Here is a 22,189-nt window from a genome sequence, read left to right as displayed (position 1 = left end):
GCTCTCGCTAGGACGCGCCTCACTAGCCAACACACAAGAGGGGGTTGGGGTGTGCTGAAACCATAGCACCCCGAAACAACAGGTTGGAAATTGATTGCGTGAAACAATCACCTGTGCGTCCAGTCTAAATGTTAGTAAACAAATAATTACAAGTAAGAGTTTTCAAATAATCGCAGTGGAGTGAAAGTACCCCACTGAGCCATAGTCGTCTATTAGACCTCCGTCTAAAACGGGGTGATGTTTAGGCCAAGGTAGGTATAGTTTTTTGTTTGTTCTAGTGGGATCGTATTTAGGAAAAATTGATGGTTTTGGCGGCTGGATCTTTTTTGAAATATCATGATTTTAGTCTTAGTTAGGTTCACTGTCAGGGCCCATGTCTGCGAGAATTTGTGTAGGAGATCAAGTTGCTGCTGTAGTCCTTCCTTGGTTGGAGACAGCAGCAGCAGGTCATCTGCGAAAAGTAAGCATTTGATTTCTGTGTTTGCCAAGGGGATGCCTGGAGCTGTAGACTGTTCTAACGTTTTTGCTAACTCGTTGATATGTTGAAGAGTGTTGGACTCAGGCTGGACACACACACACACACACACACACACACACACACACACACACACACACACACACACACACAATATCAGCACCCTGACCAGAATGGAACAGAGCCTTCATTAGTATCATTGGTAACACCTGTGAAGGAAGTACGGAAGGGGCCCAATTCATTCCCAATATGGCTGATTGATTGATGTACTTTATTTAGTAAGACATGAGAACAACAGTACATGGAAGTACAAATTCACAATACAAGGTCTACTAAACTGGAAGACTCATAAAAGCACTGAGCTTGTTTCAAATGAGTTCCCCATGCACACAAATCATGATGACATATAAGAGACAGACAGATATACACAACTACTATAGAATGTCATACAATCAGTTTACAGGTTACTGGTATGAAGAGTGAGAAATATGTACAAAAGGAGAAGGAGAGAGGGGGGGGGGGGGTAGGGGGGTAGGTTAGGTTAGGACTTAGACAGGGGCCATTTTCCAGTTGCAGCCTCCTGAAGGTGTATCTTTAGGGCTGTTTTGAAAGAGAGTAGGGTTTTACACTCCTTTACTCCTTTTGGTAGGGCGTTCCACATTTTTGATGAATAGCATGAGAACGAGTTACTTCCCTTTGTTGAGCCAAAAAAGGGTTGGACAAGGTTTGTGGAGCTGCCTCTGGTATTGTGATCATGGACATCATTAACATTTTGGAAGTATTTTGACAAATACAGGGGGATCCCAATGTTGTGATATATCTTGCTGTGCATAGAGCCTATAGCGGTTTGTAGCGGCCTGGTTAAAGGGTGACCAGCCTTCAATTTGGCTAGATATTGAAACTGCACAGTGTGATTGTCCTCTCCGGCATCTCTTGTTTCTTACAGACCCTAAAACAGTGAAGAAACTTTGTAAAACCCCAATTGTTTCCAACACGCTTAGGGCGTGGAGGGTGACGAGGCTCCTGGAGGGCCGAGCCAAAATAACATCACCTCTCACCTCAATTCAGGGGAACCCAGACTTCCCTCCTGGCCTTAATGACCCTGGGTTTAATTTGTGTAAAGATGGTGGTATAACAACATTAGGAAATGTGTCTGAGGGTCCTATACTCATGTCGTTTGATCAAATACTAGAAAAATATGGTCAATTTTTTCATATTTTTTACAGGTGAGGGATTTCATTCTCAGGCGCACACAACACTATCAACTAACATAGGTACCTCTCCAATTGAAAGAGCACTGACAATGGATTTTACAAGGGGTCTTATTAGCATTCTCTATGGCCCGTTAAGATCCAATGTGACTGTTAACACCCTGGATACTAAGAGGAACTCAGAGTTACAGACCCATAAGGGTCCATTTGGTTCCATTTGTACACTTTCAGAGTTACAGACCCATAAGGGTCCATTTGGTTCCATTTGTACACTTTCAGAGTTACAGACCCATAAGGGTCCATTTGGTTACATTTGTACATGCACTGTCAGAGTTACAGACCCATAAGGGTCTGTATTTGGCCGGTATATGTATTTGGCCACGGACCCCCATCTCAAAATATTTTGTTCTAGGGGGTCCCAGAAGCAAAGATTTGAGTTAAAAATGTTCGCTTTTAAAAAATATATATTCAAAGATTTGCACACATGTTCACGATTTTTCAAAAATAGCAGGTTGTAGATCTGCTATTTTTGAATAGCCAAAGTGTAAAATAAAGCTTTTTAGCTCAAATCTAAAAATGGTACTGATGCGTTCCAGGTCTTAAAGGGTTTTAAAGTACATTTTGATACCAACACCACACGCACACGCACACGCACACGCACACACACAGCTGAGTCAAATGACTGATTGACATCACCAGCTGGTTTGGAAGTGACAGATCAATTGTGTTGCAATGTTTCCTCTGTGTGCATAATGACATTTTTAAAGCAACACACAAGGACTAAAAGGGTTTTAAATATGTTTATTGAGGCTGTTGACCCTGTGAGGAAGTTAAATGATGTGTGGGTCACGTGTCTCTCCTCTGCAGAGCTGGTAGGGTAATCCTGTTGATTGGGAAAGGGCTGTAGAGCGTGGTTCTCAAAGTGCGGGGGGTTCCAGGGGGTCCCCAGCAAAATGTGTTAATATAGAATCACAATAATTTTATTTGTAACCACTTTAACCTTTTATACTTTGCTATTCAAAAATAGCAGATATACAAGCTCATAGCACGGCACCGAGTGCCGCACTATGAGCTTGTAGATCTGCTATTTTAGAAAAATCATGAATATTTGTGAAAAGATTTGAATATAATATTTTTTAAAGCAAACGTCTTTCTTTCTTTCTTTCTTTCTTTCTTTCTCTCTCTCTCAGAGTGCCCAGAAGACTGAGGTTCTCAAGGAGATGGCGGGAGACACCGCTGGAAGGCTCAACCCGAGGATGCCCTTAAGAGATGGAGATCTCTCTATCCATGGATTTGTTTGCCTGGGGGGGATTCCTCCGTGCGGTTGACCCTGGTCTTAGGTGGACCTCCACTGTGGCTCGATTGCTGCTCGATCAGATTTCTGTCGACTACGGTGGTCTCCACTGGTGGTCTCCGCCAAAGACCTCGGCCCGGCGGGGGTTTCCTCTGAAGACACCTCATAGTAGGACCTAATTTTAGGAACTAATGTTTCCTTTTCCTTTGCTGGATGCTGCAGTTGCTTCATGCTGCAGTCTGTTGGATGGTGCTTGTGGCGTATGCATGTTGGATGCTGATTGGGTCGTATGTGTGCTGATGTGGTTAAAGATGTTGCTCTGCTGCTTTTTTTTCCAGGTTGTGGAATCGACAATTGTATTTGTATTTATTGTTTTCAGGCTGAATCTACAAGGTAGTTTTTTTCAGGGTGTAGTACGACTATGTTGGTAGTGTAACCCTAACACGTTTCTTTCAAGTTGTAGTACGACTATGTTGGTAGTGTTGTGGCTGTTATTTTGTGTGTGTGTGTGTGTGAGAGAGAGAGAATTTGCATTCAATATATTTTTAGACATAAGCCTCTGTAAATCCAGGCCTGGACCTGGTCATTTCGTTCCGTTCACACTAATCACATGACGCTGCTACATTTTAATCAAGACAATCTACGTTTTTCATTTAAAAGTTAATTTCTTGCCCGAAGAAGAACAAGATCAAGATCACCATGTTGATGTATTTCATCAACATGGTGATCTTGATCAACAACGAGATGCACATTTTGAATGAAAAATTTCTACCCAATGGAGCAACTATTTTTGATTGCTCGCCCACATTTGGAGTTACATCATGGCAAGGTAACTATACAATCCAAAATCAAAATGTGGTACTTATGATCATATTATTTTATGAACAATCTAATGAGCATTTGTCTTTCTTTCTTGACCCAGATTGGACCAGGTGCTGAAGACGAGAGATTATCGCCTCGACATACTAGGCCAGGGGCATTCAACTAGATTAGACAGGGGCCCAAAATTGTTAAATGAATTGAGGTCGGGGGCCACAGGCCTATGAAAACAAAAGAAAATAACCAAATGTTCATGGTTAACCGTTTAACCGGTAACTGTTAAGACATTTGTAACTAGATAATACCAACGGTTAAATGGTTCATGTTTATTTTTCATTTAATTGTTAGTGCAAATTCGCCCCCCCTCCCCGACATAAAGTGGTGCCTGGAGGCAGATGCACAGCAACCACATAAGACTTGGTTTGGTTCTTGACTCTTACCTGCACCTCCATTGTTTCACTCAATATGAGTAGAAAAATAAGTTAAGGAATAAAAAAGTTCAATTTTGAAAAATTGTTGAAACATGTTGTGATTAAATGTAGTTGAGGGATAGTCAAATCTTAACATAAATACATTTATTTATATCCTGTTGTACAGTACAAATGACATTAGTGTTACACTCAAAGCTGTTTAAAATATCCATAAAGATAACAATGTAAATACATTGTCATCCTGGGACTACATTACCACATTTATCAAGGTAAGGATAACAGGTTAAATTTGTTCCCTTTAGTATTTTTTTTTTAAATAGAGAAGCTGGATCTGCATTAAATATTGAGGCTTTTAAATGAATATATGTCTTGTAAAGGTAGTCTATCTAATGCTAATAAGTTTAGATCTTATTTAAACGTCTGGATTTAATTATAAGTATTCATATCCTTATAATTAAATAGACGTTTAAATGACGTCTAAATAACGTCTATGGGGTATACATTTGATATAAAAATAAACGTTTAACAAACGTCTAAATATAGCTTTAGACGTATATTAGCTGTTATTTAGACGTCTAAGAGGTATATATATAGACGTTGAATAGACGTCTTTTAAACGGCTAGGCTAAACCTATACCGCTAAAAAACTTTCACCAGTAGACCAATTATAAACCTGTTTTAGCCTAGCTGTATAGGGGCCATTTAGACATGTTTTATACGTCTATTAGACCGAAAAATGCTCAGTGGGGTGTAATGACTATAGAGATACTGTGTACCGATTTGCGTGATGTTTGGATAACATCTGATAGAGTACTGTCAAAAAATGAGTTTAGCTAAAAGCAGCCTCCTGGTGGCGCTATAACAGGCCCATGTGAAAAATGGGTAGAGGTTCTGAATTGGCATCCAGGGAGAGTGTGTGCACAGTTTTGCTGCGATCAAGCCAACAGTACCGGAGATTAGCTGTCCACAGACGGACACACACACACACACACACACACACAGACACACGGACGGACAGGGTGCAAAACATTGTCTCCCCATGCCTACGGCCTGGCGGAGACAACAATAAAACGACCATTGCAATTGGGAGGAAAAGGAATGTTATAAAATGTGTATTAAAGGGGTAAAATAAACTACACAGACATCAGGAGAGTCATACAGTGCAGTTCCCAAAGCCCTCAATTATCAGATATAGATAAACTCTCACAGAAACATTATAACATGACACTCATAGCAAAATCAACACTCATACCCATAGGATATAAAGAGCACACATGCTTGCAGATGCACAACCAAATAGGTCTATGTTAATGGTGTAATCTGGTTGTGATAACAAATTGAATATAAATAACCATTAGTTTTAACCAACTCTGATTACATATTAAAACAGCAAGAGATAAATAAAATAGGAAAATAAAATAAAGGCTGAAGCAACTCGGACAGTATTTCTACATTACAGTATTGATACTTTTACTTAAGTAAAAACAAATTGTACTTTTTCCACCACTGGTTAGGATATCATTTGTACATTGTCCGTTTGTGTCAAAATGCGCTTGTCTCCATGCATGTTCATATCCTGTGAGCCATTAGGTGAGTTTAAATGCAACAAGACCCAGCAGCAGGTTGAGTATGCTGACAGAATTTGTAGTTGTAGTTTGCGCAGAACTCCGCGGCAGCGTGTTGCACATATCCCCTTCACAGCAGTTTGGTGTGAAGTTAGCAAAGACTTCCAGGGATTGAAAGACAGTGAGTTGGGAAGTAGCAGTACACACGTTTGCAGATGCACAGCCCAAGGTGTTAATAGTGCTGGTCGTGGTCACTGGCACTGCAGATAACAAAAGAAAAACATTTTCCCATTCACAATATGTATCAAACTTTTCAAGTTGACTCCATTTGATGATGCACATGCATTTCTGTTAATATTAATTACATTTAATTACATTTCTGTTAATATCCAATATCCATACCCAGCAAACCTGCCACAGTCTTTCTCTCTGCCTGTCTCTCTATCATGTCTCTTGTCTGTGTCTAAGTGTGGGTGTGGGTGTCTTTGGGCGTAGGCTTGCTTGCCTTCAGGCTTCAAGCTTTGGCACCGTCTCCAGTTTCCTTGTTTCCCTCAGTTAATGCGCCTGCCAGCTATCATCTCACCAACCTCACAGTATGTTAAGCCCCGGTCTTCGCCTTTTATTGTTACCTTTGTCTAGTTTTTCTTCCCTGCCATTACATTGCCCTCTGTCTTAGAACAACTGCTCACCCGCTACTCTGTCTGCCTGCCTTCTGCTTGCCTGCTGCTCAGCCATGCCAGCCTACTGTACCTGCTGCGTACCTGCCACTTCACCTTGTCCCCATTGATACTCACAGGCCTGCCAGGCTTATTTATTCCAGCCTACGCTCCTTTCCTTTCACTTTTTTAACTAGAAAAAAGTGCTCCTTGTAGATGTGAACAATGCAGGGCAAAGGTTTTCCCTTGGCCCCCAGGGAGTGTGCATACAAAAGTTTTACGCAGATCGTGCAGTTATAGGTACCCCCAGGGAGTGTGCATACAAAAGTTTTACGCAGATCGTGCAGTTATAGGTAAAAACGTGAATCGGCCTGTTATAGCGTCACCATGAGGCTGATATGAAAATGTTCAAGTGGCATTTATTCCTCGTCCTAGTGCGAATGTGTGTGCAAAATATCAACAGAAATCGCACGCTGCGTTCATTATTTGAGGCATTTTGTTCAAAACGGAGCACTCCTGCAAACTTTGGAAGGCAATCTTAGCCAAAAATCTGAAAGACCTGTTTCGTTTAATGACTATACAGAGATACTGTGTACCGATTTACGTGATGTTTGGACAAAATCTGTAGGATTAATATAAAAATAATTGTTTTGCAAAAATCAACCTCCTGGTGGCGCTATAACAGGCCGAGCCGAAAAATTCGGGGCAGAGATTCTGCTCTGGAATCCAGAGAGTGTGTCTGCACAGTTTTGCTGCGATCGGCCCAACGGTGCCAGAGATTAGCTGGTTACACACAGACGTACACACACGGACACAAACACGCACGGACGGATGGACATCTTATCTTGGGCGCCGCTGCCTTACCTCTAAACTTTTTTGCAATTTTTTACTATTTTGAAAAACATTTTAGTTCAAATAGCCAATCTACAAGCTCACAACGGGTGCGTTCGGAAATACAGCACTGAGTGCACTGGCCAATGCAAACTAATAGGCGAGTGCGCTGCGGTGCGCTATTTCCGAACGCACCCAACGTGTCACTGTAGATCAGCTAGGTGAACTATTTTAAAATCTCTGCCACGCCTTCGGCAATAGACAATAAATACCTTTACCCTGACTCTCTGTGTTAGCCTCTGCATTTGGGTTCATTGTGTTATTGTGACAAAAACTCTGTTACGTTCCACGTAACAATCCAATAATGCACAGGTCGAAGTGCTGTGGGTTCTTTAATAAAACTATTGCAGTTATTTTGCAAGGGCCAGCTGTTTCTGTCTGTAAATCATAAAACTGACTGGAATTAAGTGTTTTTTTCTTTTCTTTCTTTTCTGCATGGATCCTTGGATACTGCATTTTGTGAAGATTTGTGAAGAAATAATGATCCTAACCACATACTGTATATTTAATAAATGCAGTCTTTGTGTTAGAACTCACAATTGCCGCTGACGCACCGGTCCTCATTTCCCACACATTGTATTGTGTGGTTGCACCATGTGTCTGTCATGCGGTCACAGGTGAGGCATTTTCGGCCATTATTCTGTTGAGCAGGAACTGAAACGGAGCAGGTTATTATAACCTTTATATTAGACTGAGTTTGAATATGAATTGTGCAAATCAGCTCAGTTGTTTTTTTTTATATCATGGTTTTACTTTAGGCTGCTTGGTAACAATAATATATGATTATTTGTGGTCAGTATAATACATCTGGGTTTAAACTGAACTGTGTTGCATTAATTAAATCCAATCCCAACTTGTTAAAGCAGCTGAAATGAACAAATAAAGGGTGTAATCTACCTTTTAGACCTAGTTTTAACAATCTCTAATTACAAATGGAAACAATGCCTGAAGATATATTGTTATAAGGTAAATTGAAAAATATCAAAATATAAGTGATTTATGAAAAAAAATCTTCAAATAATTATGAGATGCAATGATACATACCAGACCAAGTCTCAGAGTTACAGCCATCTGTATTACAACAGTGAATGGATGCCAAACCAGTCCCAAGGTGTCCCATGTTGGCTGAAAAAGTTGTGTTACCAATCTCGGGACAGATGGCAGCTGTTGCACACTTCTTGACCATATGAGTACATGAGAAACCCATTGTTGCCACAACTGACACGGAAAATGAAGCCACCATTTAATAATGTTGAAGTAAAAAGTCATGTTATGATACAAACATCTTAATGTGAAGTAAAAAATGTACTAGAAAAAAATAGGTTAAATATTACCTTTGAGAGTAGCTGATAGACAGAGCTGGTTAGCAGCACAGTTTACCAAAGCTGGGCTTCTACACTGATTGTCTGTGGACTCATTGCAAGTGTAACACCGAAGGGGGGCTGCATTGCGGAAAATATTAATAAATTCATATCAACGACGAAGATTAAAAAAATAACTTGAACTTGAGTTTATTACCTCATACAGTATATTATAATGATTATAATAATAATACCCACTGAGCATTTTTTGGTCTATTAGACGTCTAAAATACGTCTAAGGGGTAGGCTAAAACAGGGTTATAATTGGTCTACTGGTGAAAGTTTTTTAGCGGTCTAGGCTTAGCCTAGACGTTGATTAGCTGTTTTTTAAACGTCTATTTATAGACCGTCTATATTATAGACGTTGAAATGACGTCTATAATATAGACGGTCTATAAATAGACGTTTAAAAAACAGCTAATCAACGTCTAGGCTAAGCCTAGACCGCTAAAAAACTTTCACCAGTAGACCAATTATAACCCTGTTTTAGACGGACGTCTAATAGACGACTATTGCTCAGTGGGATAGTTTTGTATACAGGGAGTATAGGTAAAGGAGGTGGAGGATTTTAAGTGCTTCCAGAGCTATGGAGAGTGTGGAAAAGAGGTGAAGAGACGAATGCAAGCAGGTTGGAACGGGTGGAGAAAAGTGACAGGTGTGATGTGTGATAGGAAAGTATCAGCAAGAATGAAAGGGAAGGTGTAGACCAGCTATGTTGTATGGTTTAGAAACAGTCGCACTGAGGAAAAGACAGGAAGCAAAGCTAGAGCTCGCAGAGACTAAAATGTTGAGGTTCTCTCTGGGAGTAACAAAGGATGGATAGCATCAGGAGTACACAAGAGGGACAGCGCATGTTAGAGGCTTTGGGGATAAAGCTAGAGAGGCCAGACTGAGATGGTTTGGACATGTACAGAGGAGGGAGGGATAGTGAGTATATCGGGAGAAGAATGCTGAGGTTGGAACTGGCAGGCAGGAGGCCTAGAGGAACACCAAAGAGGAGATTTATGGATGTAGTGAAAGAGGATATGAAGTTAGTTGGTGTGTGAGAAGAGGAGGCAGAGGACAGGGTGAGATGGAGGCAGATGATTCGCTGGGGCGACCCCTGAAGGGAACAGCCGAAAGGAAAAGAAGAAGAGTATATGGTTACTTACGCGGACATGGTGCCGGTGGCTGTGTAGGTGGCGGTGTAGGTGGTGGTGTAGGCTTAAAGTTGCACAAATTCCCTTCACAGCAGTTTGGTGTGAAGTTAGCAAAGACTTCCATCAGGGGTGGAAAGACAGTGAGTTGGAAAGTATTAGCACACAGGCTTGCAGATGCACAGCCAAAGGTGTTAATAGTGCTGGTCGTGGTCACTACAGATAACAGAATGGGGGAAAAAAATGTTACATTCACATTAGAACAATCTTTATCAAACTTTTAAGTCCATATGATGATGCACAATTCTTGTACATGTTTTTTTTTATGTTGTTTTCAACATGGCTCCAGCCCCTGAATCGCTAAACATGCCCATTAAAAAGATATTCTGGCGTGAAATGTAAACTCAGCCTTAGTGTCAGGCTACATTACTATAGTTAAGTATCCAATAATGCACAAGTCAGAGTGCTGTGTGTTCTTAAAAAAATAAATAAAACTGTTTTAGGAATTTTGCAAGTGCTTACAACTTACAATTATCTATGATTATTTGTGGTCCGTATAATAAATCTGGGTTTAAACTGAACTGTGTTCCATGATTTAAATTCAATCCCAACTTGTTTCTGTCTGTACACCTTAAAACTGAATGAAGTGTGTACATTTTCTGGGATGTCATAAGCATGAATGGAGATTAATTATTAAATTGATTATTCTGAACAGTAATTTACCTTAATAAATACTCATCCTAACCAGCTGTGTCTGTGTTTAAATGCAGTCTCCGTGTTGGACTCACAATTCCCGCTGATGCATCGGTCCTGAATTCCCGCACATGGTTCTGGGCGGTTGTTGCATTCTGTGTCTGTCCGGCTCTTACAGGTGAAGCAGCTTAGGTTTTGGTTAATGTTCTGTTGAATAACTGAAATGGAGCAGGTAGTTATTGCATTTATATTGACTGAGTTTAAATAATAATTGTGTTAATCAGCTCTACTGATCTTTCTCATGGTTTTAGTATTGCCTGCTTGGTAACAGTTGAATGCATTTATATCTAAGATTATTTGTGTTCAGTAATTAAAGGTAGGGTAGTGATATTTTTGTGTTAAAATACGTGTTAAATAGCTTTATAGCCTGATAGTACTCATTGCTATAGAGTGTTTGTTCAGTAACAAGAGTCTCCATGTCTCTCCAGCTCTTTTAAACAGAACATACATTTGCAGGTCAGGATACCAATGTTATCATGGTTCACCATTGGTTCGGGGTTAGAAGACTCTAGCCTGATTATCAGACTGAAGCTGCATGGAACTTCAGTCACTCAGAGAGTGGGCGGGGTCTATGGTCTGGAACCAGGCTAAGAAGACTCATCTTCGAGCAACAGATTTCCCGAGTTGGGCTTTCATCTGCTGCCGTCGTAGTGCCAGTGTTTTGGCTAGAGCTTCTTTTGAACCCCCACCCAACCGGGACGAAGAATAAGTAAGTAAGTAAGTAATACCAATGCTATCCAATCAGGATAGAGAACCCACACAGGATACAGAATAAATAGTGGAATTGGAAGTGATGACACAAATAAATCAGTTGACAAAATTGGAACTGGAACACTATATAATGGACCCTTCGCTAAGCCCCACCCACTCCACTCTGTGACTGGTGGTGCGGAGTTAGTCACACCCAGGCCTGGCAGCGCCTGGCAAACTTTGCTTCTCACCCATTGACTTGCATGTTAAATGACGGCTTTTCCCCTTAAAAATAATCGATCATTTCAGTAGCAAGAGCTTCAAAATCTCTTCTAAATCTAGTCAACAAGGCCTGCAGTAGGCTATGCACTGGACAAATGTGCATGACATTATTTCAATAAACTAAAAACACGGGAAATGTTAGAGGGAGTAATAGCCATGGATACACGACGGTCGACTGTCTCGACCGTCATGGATGAACTTCAACCTGGTGTTTGCACTGTTCTACAGAAACGTTCATATTTCAAATATAAAGTGCTTATCCCATGGCCACGGATGTTACATTTATGTACGGGTTCTCAAAAGTACCCGTATCATCCGTATTGTTCAATAAAAAGCATTTTAATCTGAACGGTGGCCATTTTCTCCATATGCGTTCAACTGAGCGACCCTATCGGTTGGTAGGTGTATTGCACTCTGATAGATTATAACTCTATGAGAAAATGGCCACCGATCGGATTAAAATGCTTTTTATTGAACAACACAGAATATACGGGTACTTTTGAGAGTCCCGTGCATAATTTTAACATCCGTGGCCACAGCATAAGCAATTTATATTTTGAAATCTGAACGTTTATATAGATGTACGGACCGTAAATGGAGAAAGTGCAAACACCAGGTTGAAGTTGATCCATGACTGTAACAGGAGTTTTCATGTACCGCAGGGTAAGACTACAGTAGCAGTTAATAAATAGACGAACAAATGAATGAATATACTTTAACGTGCGGTATTCGAAACAGGCAGCGCTGGGATTCTGAATTGTGTTTTGAATCACGATTACGGTGATTATTATCATTGACATTACCTGGGCGAGTGAGTCGTGTAACTTTCCCAACGTTAAGCTGTGTTCAACAACTCAGGCACAGCCATAGCCTTCCAGTTTAAGCGCAGATTTCAGCTTGGGAAGAGAACCCTCCAGTTGTGGATAAGTGGAATCTGTTGCTGGTTCATAGTCACCATTGCGTTATCGTGGTATTCCTGTTCTTGATATTATGTTGCAAATGATTGTGTGTGTGTGTGTGTGTGTGTGTGTGTGTGTGTGTGTGTGTGTGTGTGTGTGTGTGTGTGTGTGTGTGTGTGTGTGTGTGTGTGTGTGTGTGTGTGTGTGTGTGTGTGCGTGCGTGCGTGCGTGCGTGCGTGCGTGCGTGGGCGGGCGAAATAACATTGACAGCTAATGGCAGGTGACGAAAGTTTGCCAGACCTGTGCCAGGCTAACAACGGTTGCTAAGCTGGCATTGGACAATCGCTTTTGGGGTGGGGTTTAGCGAAGGGTCCATTGAAGCTGATAGATGGGTACTCTCTCCTGATTGGCTGGGATTTTGCAACCCATGACAGGGAGACCCCTGTTTCTGAACATACACTCTATAGCAATGATTACTATCAGAATATAGTGCTTTAACATTTTAACAAGTGATACCTTTTAGTGAAAACAAAAAGTGTTTTAAAAGTTAAAGCTCTATATTCTGATAGTAATCATTGCTATAGAGCAGTTGTGGGCGGCATTCTTTCCCCAGTGAGCCATACCGACTTGTTAAAGTGAGCAAAGGGCCGAAACTTGTGAAACACAATTATATTACAAAGTTTTTCTTTTTTTTTCCTTTTCTTACAGCTGTATGAGTCACTCTGGTGACCATCACATTTATTTTAACAAAACAAAATAACTCATAGCACCTTTGATAAATCTGGGTTTAAACGTAACGTGCATGATTTAGATTCAGTCCCAACTTGGTAAGCAAATGTTTATATTTAAAGCTGAAATTAATAAAGAAAGAAAGGGTGTAATGTACCCTTAGACCTAGTTTTAATAAGCTCTGATTAGAAATGAAGATAATGTCTGAAAATACACGCTAAATTGGAACATATCAAAAGTGATTTATGGAAATATTTTTTATCCTCACATAATTATTATGTGATGCAGTGATAGCGTTGTAACCAGTTTACATACCAGGCAAAGTCACATTGTTACAGCGTTCTGTATCACAACAATGAATGGATGCAAAACCAGACCCCAGGAATCCCAGGTTAGCTGAAAAATCTGTGTTGCCAATCTTGGGACAAATGGCAGCTGTTGCACACTTCTTGACGACATGATAACTTGGACTGCCCCACGCTGTCACTTCTGATACAAATAAAATAAAGACACAATTGAATAATGTTGAAATAAAAAGTTATGTCATAATACAAACATATATTATTATTGTCAAGTAAATAATTAACTGAAAAAAGAAAGATAAGTTCAATATTACCTTTTAGAGTAGCTGATAGACAGAACAGCTGGTTAGCAGAACAGTTTACCAAGGCTGTTTTTCTGCACTGATTGTCTGCAGACTCACTGCAATTGTAACACTGAAGTGGTGTAGGCGGTGGTGTAGTCGGTGGTGTAGTCGGCGGTGTAGTCGGCGGTGTTGTTGGTGGTGTTGTTGGTGGTGTAGTATTCGGTGGTGTAGTCGGTGGTGTAGTTGGTGGTGTAGTCGGTGGTGTAGTCGGCGGTGTTGTTGGTGGTGTTGTTGGTGGTGTTGTTGGTGGTGTAGTATTCGGTGGTGTAGTCGGCGGTGTAGTCGGCGGTGTAGTTGGTGGTGTAGTCGGCGGTGTAGTTGGTGGTGTAGTCGGTGGTGTAGGCTTATTGCAGTTATCCTCTTCACAGCAGTTTGGTGTGAAGTTAGCAAAGACTTCCATCAGGGGTGGAAAGACAGTGAGTTGGGAAGTATTAGCACACAGGCTTGCAGATGCACAGCCAAAGGCGTTAATAGGGCTGGCCGTGGTCACTACAGTTAACGATAGAATAAAACAAAATTACATTCACATTAGAACAATCTTTATCAAACTTTGAAGTTTCCAGTCCATTTGATGATTCACAATTCTTGTACATAGTTTTTTATGTTGTTTTCGATATGGCTCCAGCCCCTGAATCGCTAAACATGGCCTTTAAAAAAATATTCTGGCATGAAACGAATGGTAAATTCAGGCTACATTACTATAGTTAAGTATCCAATAATGCACAAGTCAGAGTGCTGTGTGTTCTTTAATAAAACTGTTATAGGAATTTTTCAAGTGCTTTCTGTCTGTACACCATGAATGGAGATGAATTATTAGATGAATTATTCTGAACCATACTCATAGTAATTTACCTTAATAAATACTCATCCTAACCAACTGTGTGACTATGTTTAAATGCAGTCTCAGTGTTGGACTCACAATTCCCGCTGATGCACCGGTCCTGAATTCCCGCACATTTTGTGCTGTTGTTGCATTCTGTGTCTGTCCGGTTATTACAGGTGAAGCATTTTCGGCTATTATTCTGTTGAGGAGGAACTGAAACGAAGCAGGTTGTTATAACATTTATATTAGACTTAGAAGTGAATTGTGCAAATCAGCTCAGTTGATTAACAGGTTTTACTTTAGTCTACTTTGTAACAGTTTAATACAATTATCTATGATTATTTGTGGTCAGTATAATACATCTGGGTTCAAACTGAACTGTGTTCCATGATTTAAATTCAATCCCAACTTGTTTCTGTCTGTATACCATAAAACTGAATGAAGTGTGTACATTTTCTGGGATGTCATAACACAGCATCAATCGAGATGAATTATAGATTAATTATTCTGAACCATACTAACCAACTGTGTCTCTGTGTTGGACTCACAACACAGAGACACAAAATGCATTTTCAGGTCAGGATACCAATTTTATTCAATCAGGATATAGAACTCAACTCACACAGGATACAGATTAAACAAATGGAATTGGAAGAGATGACACAAAGAAATGAGTAGACAAAATTGGAACTAGAACACTATTATTTTCTTTATTTTCTTACAGCTGTATGAGTCACTCTGGTGACCATCACATTTATTTTAACAAAACAAAATAACTCATAGCACCTTTAATAAATCTGGGTTTAAACTTAACTGTGTTGCATGATTTAGATTCAGTCCCAACTTGGTAAGCACATTTGAATAATTCAAAGCTGAAATTAACAAATAGCTAAAGAAAGGGTGTAACCTTAGAACTAGTTTGAATAAGCTCTGATTACAAATGAAGATAATGTCTGAAGATATATGCTAAATTGGAACATATCGGAAGCGATTTATGGAAATATTTTTTCTTCATTATTATGTGATGCAGTGATAGCGTTGTAACCAATTTACATACCAGGCAAACGAGTCACGTTGTTACAGCGTTCTGTATCACAACAGTGAATGGATGCAAGACCAGACCCCAGGTATCCCAGGTTAGCTGAAAAATCTGTGTTGCCAATCTTGGGACAAATGGCAGCTGTTGCACACTTCTTGACGACATGATTACTTGAACTGCCCGTCTCAGCTGTCACTTCTGATACAAATAAAATGAAGCCAGAATTGAATAATGTTGAAATAAAAAGTCATGTTATAATACAAACATATATTATTATTGTCAAGTAAATAATTAACTGGAAAAAAAGAAAGAAAAGTTCAATATTACCTATTAGAGTAGCTGATAGACAGAACAGCTGGTTAGCAGAGCAGATTACCAAGACTGTTTTTCTGCACTGAATGTCTGCAGACTCACTGCAATTGTAACACTGAAGGGCATCAGCTGCATTGTAGAAAATATGCATACATTAATAAAATGTACAATTATAACAACTAATAATACAATCTAAAAGTTTTGCATAGAGCATACTTTTATTAAGATTGCCCAATTCATATTATGATCACAAGTAAATTTAAGAAACTGGGGGGAAAAAATCGATCAAATACCTTAAAATTAAATGTGTCTGGCGCCTTTGAGAGTGAGTTGAGTTACCTGCATAGAAGAGGCTCCAGGTGAGACACAGAGTCCACATCAGCTTCATAGCGAAGACAAGGTGGGCACAGTGGACAGTAGCACTGCACCTCCTTATATGCAGTAGCTGCTTTTGAGGAAATGTGAACGTGTTGCATAATTTACATAATTTTAATTACTGGATAATTGCCTGTGAGGGAAAGCACCATCGCTGCATCCTCATTTTCGTTGGATTAGCTCAGTAGTTAACAAAGGATACAGGCCAGCTATGATTGGCCTGATGGGTGATGTAGAAATGTGGTGTTACTACCTTACATCATCTGTAAAAGAATTAAATCAAAAGTGAATAGTCAGTACACTACTACATGAAGTTAGTATAGACGCCATAAAAACCATTGCAATATACTGTAGATAATGTTACTATGGAAATCCTCCTTTCAACAGTAGCCTACTGACTGTGAAAGATAATGTAGTTCAACAAATGATAGTGGGAAATCGATATTCGTAATCATTAATTTGGCAAAAAGGAAGAGAAATACAGTTTCCTAATAGAAAAATTAAGAAAGACACCGATGTTCAATTTGTTGTGTTCATTTGGCATACATAAGTAGATCTGTAGACATTTCCTGTATCTATCTCTTACATAGACAGGGAGGAATTTATTCAGGGTGAAACTCGGTTACGCCCTGGCCTAGGCACATAATAAAAGTTTGCTCTCCCCTTGTTTCCCTTTACAAAGTTACATACAACCTTAACAGTCCAAAACATTAATGCTGGTTCTGGAAGTACAAATGAACACGATCCACCAAACACGCACGGACACACACACAAACATTAAAGGAGTAGTTCAGCCCAAAAATGACTTATTTTCTATCAATTACACACCCCATGAAGCCTTGAATTCATGGGGTTTCTTTTTTGTTTTTGTCGCATTCCTAAGCCAATCATTTGGTGACCGGTGGAGACTCAATTGATCTGCAATTGAGTCTCCTACAGCTACAGTATAGGAGACTCCGCTGGTCATCAAATTATTGTCTCAGGAATGCGACAAAAACAAAAACTCTCCATGAATTCAAGGTTTTATGGGGTGTGTAATTGATAGAAAATAAGTATTTTTTTGGGGTGAACTACTCCTTTAATGGCTTTGTTCTTCTTTCCGTAGCACTTGGCTAAGGCTTCGTCCACACGTACACGGGTATTTTCATAAACGTAGCTTTTTATATGCGTTTTGGGGGGTTCGTCCACACGCAAACGCGTTTTCGCTCCATGTAAACGCATCTTTTGGAAAACTCCTGCCACAGTGTATTTTTTTTAAAACTCCGGCTATGTGTTCCCGTGTGGACACGGTAAACGGAGTTTTTGCAATCGTTTTGTAACGTTTAGCCGTTGTCGTGTGGACAGAGAGATTTTTTTAAACAGGGCCGTGTAGACGCGGAGGTTTTCAAAAACGAAAACGAAATATCTGCGTTTATGAAAATACCCGTGTACGTGTGGACGAAGCCTAAGGCAGCAGTGAAGGACAGCAACCCAGATTTGGCACAAACAAGGGAATGAACTCTTTCTCATGCTATACAACAAACATGTGGAATGCCCTATAAGGAGTAAAGGAGTGTAAACCCTACTCACTTTCAAAACTGCCCAAAAAAAAAACACCTTCAGGAGGCTGCAATTCCAAACTGGCCCTGTCAAAGTCTTAACCTAACCCCCCCCCCCCCCCCCCCTCCTCTTCCTCGAACTGTCCATTATACATATTTCTTGTTTTTCATACCAGTAACCTGTAAGATTGTATGACGTTCTGCATAGTAGTGTATATTTGTCTGTTTTCTTAAATGTCATCATGATTTGAGTGCGTGGGGATCTCATTTTAAATGAGCCATTGTGCTTTTATGAACGATCTAGTTTAGAGGACCTATGATTGTGAATTGTACTTCCCTGTACTGTTTCCATGTCTTTTCTAAATAAAGTATTCAATCAATCAAAGCAAGATCTTTGCAGAGCTTCTGGAGTTTGTGGAGCGGCGTCATTCTGAGATGAAGGAAATCATCAGGGCTCAGGAGAAGGCTGAGGTGACTCGAGCTGAAGCCCAGCTACAGCATCTGACACAGGAGATCGCTGAGCTGAAGAGGAGAGATGCTGAACTGGAGAAAGTGTCACACACATGCATGCTTGATTACACAGGTGGGGAATCATCAAAGGGAGATAAAACATATAAACATTTGTAGTGACACTAATTGAGTCAGCAACTATTGCTATCTATCTTTTTTTCCTTGTACACAATGTCTCATGACTAAATCTAGTCGACTTTCTGTCTGTTTTCTTGTCAAAAATAATATCAAGTGTTAATCACGTGTGCTGTGAGAGATTTGCCAGTCATACCAAGGACCAGCCCAACAAAACGTCCAGGGACATTGTTTAAGTCTGTGTGTGTCTGTGTCTGTGTGCGTGTGTGCGTGTGTGTGCGTCTGTGCGTGTGTTTCTGCCTGCGTGCGTGCGTGCATGCGTGTTTATGACTGGTGCAGTGAAGAATGTGAGTGTTCTGCAATCTGCATATGGCTACACCCAAGTCCAGGCCAGGTATGCTTCCTGTTTGGCAAAAAACATTGTACTGTATGTCAGTATCAGTATCAGTATAACCCACCAGTAAATATCAGTCTCTAAATAGAAGTTAATCTTAACTTCCTTTTACATTCCCACAGTGCAAGAGACTTGTATCTCTTCCCTGTTCCTGTTCTGGACAACTGAGACGAGCTCCTTCAATGTGAGATTTGGTTTCACAATAAAGTATGGAGAAAAAAAGCCCACAACGCCTCGCAGCGCGAGGCGTTGTGGGCTTGTAGATCTGCTATTTTTTGGCTAAAGTTCTCCTCAGAAAAAGGATGCTAGGTTTCGAGTGGTTATGGTATAAAGTAAAATCATATCACATAAAGATTTGGCGGACCCCCTGTAGTAACTCTGAGGACCCCCTAGGGGTCCCGGACCCCTTTTTTTTAAAAAGGGCACTTCTGGTCAAGAGGGCAAAGGGCAGGTGCTCCAGCACCACCTAGAGTCTATCTGTGCACGTCTCTGCAGCATAGTGACCTTGTGAGTGTCTGCTCTGAGACTGCAGGAGGTAGTACACCAATCAGAGTCATACCAAAGACTATAAAATAATAGTACCAGATCCCTCCCTGCTTGGCACTCAGCATCAAGCGTTGGATTGGCCATAAGTCCCTGCAACATTCTAGCATCATGTCCAGGGGTGTACTTATACATCAAGCTGCATCACGCTAAGGAAACAGGGGGTAGGCTCCTGACCTATGGGCCACATGACTCGGGAACTGTTGCCTCCCAAGGTTACTTTAAATTAAACACAGTAAAGTGATTGGAGTGCAAGAGATACATTTTATTTGCCATTTGACACTTGTTGAAAGCTGCTACGTAAACACTCTGGACCTGCAACACAGTGAAGAGGGCACATCCTTTAGCTCAGTGGTTCTCAAACTTTTTCATGTCAAATTGAGAAATTGAGACTTATTAGCCCGCGGACCCCCTATTTGAAAAGATATGCCAGGGACCCCCATAAGAGAAGGTTTTTTACAGCTCTAGCAGTGATTCTCAACCATTTCAATTTCAAGGACCCTCAGTTTGACATGCATTAGGGCTACAGACCCCCATTTAATGGCATTTATATCTCTTGGACCCCAATTTAAATAGTAAAATATATGTTAAAGGGGCTACACCATGAATTTCATTTTTTTTAGGTTTTTAGTATTTTTGGGGCTCCCCAGTGTCTCTTGTACCCCAAATTTTTTTTTTTTTTAACATTCAGTCATTCATTCTCATTTCAGAGATTTTCAGAATGGGCGTGTCTGAACAGGCCATTTCAGAATGGCAAGGCAAGTGACATCACTTGCCTTGACTTTGCATTGATGATGGCCAGACAGAATTGCTCAGTAGCCCCCCCCCCTGCCCAAAAGGACGTTTTGGTATTGCAGCTGAAAAAGCTTGGAATGACAGTCAGATTGTGAGAAAAAATATCTGGATGTTTTTTAGGCTTACAACCTGTTTAAAACGTATTAGGGGGCAATATTTATATATAATATATATTTTTTAAATTCATGGTGTAGCCCCTTTAATTTAACTCTGAGAGATGTACAAATGGAACCAAATGGACCCGTTAGGGTCCATTTGGTTCCATTTGTACACTCTCAGAGTTACAGACCCATAAGGGTCCATTTGGTTCCTAATATATCATTTAGCTGGGGACCCCCTGGAACTCCCTCAAGGACCCCTAGGGGTCCCCGGACCCCACTTTGAGAACCAATGCTTTAGCTTACAATCTGGGGTAGTACAAGATCTGTACTCATTGTGGTGAGGTTAAAGCACTCTACCGGCATCCATACTATTCACAGCTTTGACCATAATTGTTCATGAACATTATTATAATTTTCCCATTCATGGATTTATTCTCATACTTTGCGTTTGTTTAGATTGTGTTATTAAAATGTTAATACTAGGGCTGGGACTTTAACTCATTCATTTAGATTAATTAATTACAGAAAATTAAAACAATTAAAACAATTAATCGCATTTTAATCACGCTTAGTTTATGCACCACAGAACCTCACTGGACGAGTTTCAGGCGTACCGATCATACCAGTGCACCAACCAACAACCAACACACCCCAGTGCACGCAATGGGACAAGAAGCCGATCAGACTGCTTTGCTTGGCCCAGTGGATGGGATATTTAGATGGGATAAAAAACTCTCTTATGGAAACGTGGATAAAAACACGGTTGTGTGCAGAACTATTTTTTGTTGCTTAAACTTATGTATTCACTCATTGATTCACTCATATACCAAAATCTGTTTTAACTGAAAATAAATTGCTTCTCAGGTCAAATATTGATATGCGATTAAACATGCGATTAATTTAGATTAATTAATTACAAAGCCTCTAATTAATTAGATTATTTTTTTTAATCGAGTCCCAGCCCTAGTTAATACCCAAAACAATTTCAGTCAAATGGTCAGCAGTATTGTCAAGTACACTGTGATTCATAGTAAAGGGGCTAAACATGCCAGACCACCGGAATGGCCCTTTAAAGATACTTGTTGTATCTTGTACACGGACGACTGTCGCAGTAATCACGACAACCGCTTCATTATAAAATACGCAGATGACTCAGTCATTGTCAGCCTTCTTGACGACGACGAGGTAGGACATGGTCAGGTCACAGAGGACTTCTTGTCCTGCTGCAATGATGCGTTCCTGGAATTGAACATCTCAAAAACAAAAGAGCTCTGTATTGATTTCAGACGTGGTCCCCATCCCACTCAGAACACTGATATCTGTGGCCAGCCAGTGGAAATTGTGCCTAACTATAAATACCTGGGCACGATTATCGACAGCAAACTGAAGTTTGATGCTAACACTGAGATGCTGTGTAAAAAGGGCCAGCAACGTCTTTTCTGCCTAAGGAAATTAGCCAGATTTAACGTCAACAGAGACCTGATGAAACTGTTTTACGGTGCCTATGTTCATTCTGTCATCTCTTTCTCCATTATATGTTGGTATGGTATCCTCACTATTAAAGACAAAAACTCTCTTAGAAGGATTGTGAGAACCGCCTCCAAAATCACTGGCATCCAGTTGGAGAGCCTGGACCCTTTTTACAATAGACAGCTTATTACGAAGACCAGGGCCATTCAGCAGGACAGTGCTCATCCACTCAAGGCAGAGTATAGGATGTTGCCATCTGGCCGCCGTCTAGAGGCCTCTGGTGCTAGAAATAACAGGTATAAGCACTCTTTTGTACCTGCCTCGATTCATGCAGCCAACGCTGCTAGGAACAGGTAAAGAATGATATGATGTTGTT

At 40.4% G+C, this 22,189-nt stretch overlaps 1 protein-coding gene and 1 long non-coding RNA gene across 2 annotated transcripts; both read right to left on the bottom strand.

Annotated features, from left to right (window-relative positions):
* Positions 1–5,398: 5,398 nt before the first annotated feature.
* LOC311052765 (uncharacterized protein) lies at positions 5,399–13,949 on the bottom strand. The gene is made up of 8 exons (XM_084067968.1): positions 13,809–13,949; positions 13,508–13,681; positions 10,628–10,750; positions 9,855–10,055; positions 8,677–8,784; positions 8,387–8,560; positions 7,880–7,996; positions 5,399–6,055 (listed from the first exon to the last, which is right to left on the bottom strand). The coding sequence occupies exons 4-8, from the start codon at positions 9,964–9,966 to the stop codon at positions 5,817–5,819; spliced, it is 750 nt and encodes a 249-aa protein (XP_083924094.1). The 5' UTR covers positions 9,967–10,055; positions 10,628–10,750; positions 13,508–13,681; positions 13,809–13,949; the 3' UTR covers positions 5,399–5,816.
* Positions 13,950–15,735: 1,786 nt separating this feature from the next.
* On the bottom strand, positions 15,736–16,413 carry LOC311051777. The gene is made up of 3 exons (XR_014601423.1): positions 16,352–16,413; positions 16,028–16,141; positions 15,736–15,895 (listed from the first exon to the last, which is right to left on the bottom strand). It is a non-coding gene; the product is annotated as an uncharacterized lncRNA (long non-coding RNA).
* Between the last annotated feature and the right edge of the window lie 5,776 nt (positions 16,414–22,189).

The sequence above is a fragment of the Gymnoscopelus microlampas genome, assembly GCF_963454915.1.
Source record: "Gymnoscopelus microlampas genome assembly, chromosome: 9".
NCBI lineage: Eukaryota > Metazoa > Chordata > Actinopteri > Myctophiformes > Myctophidae > Gymnoscopelus > Gymnoscopelus microlampas.
This window is presented reverse-complemented; position numbering and strand designations above follow the sequence as displayed.

Excerpts from the sequence above, each read along its gene's own strand:
- LOC311052765 (XM_084067968.1), bottom strand. The coding sequence starts at position 9,966 with ATGGAAGTCTTTGCTAACTTCACACCAAACTGCTGTGAAGGGAATTTG. Across the intron at positions 8,561-8,676 it reads TCTATCAGCTACTCTCAAAG|TTGTGGCAACAATGGGTTTC; the intron begins GTAATATTTAAC and ends TTTCCGTGTCAG. Across the intron at positions 6,056-7,879 it reads CCGGTGCGTCAGCGGCAATT|TGCCAGTGACCACGACCAGC; the intron begins GTGAGTTCTAAC and ends TGTTATCTGCAG.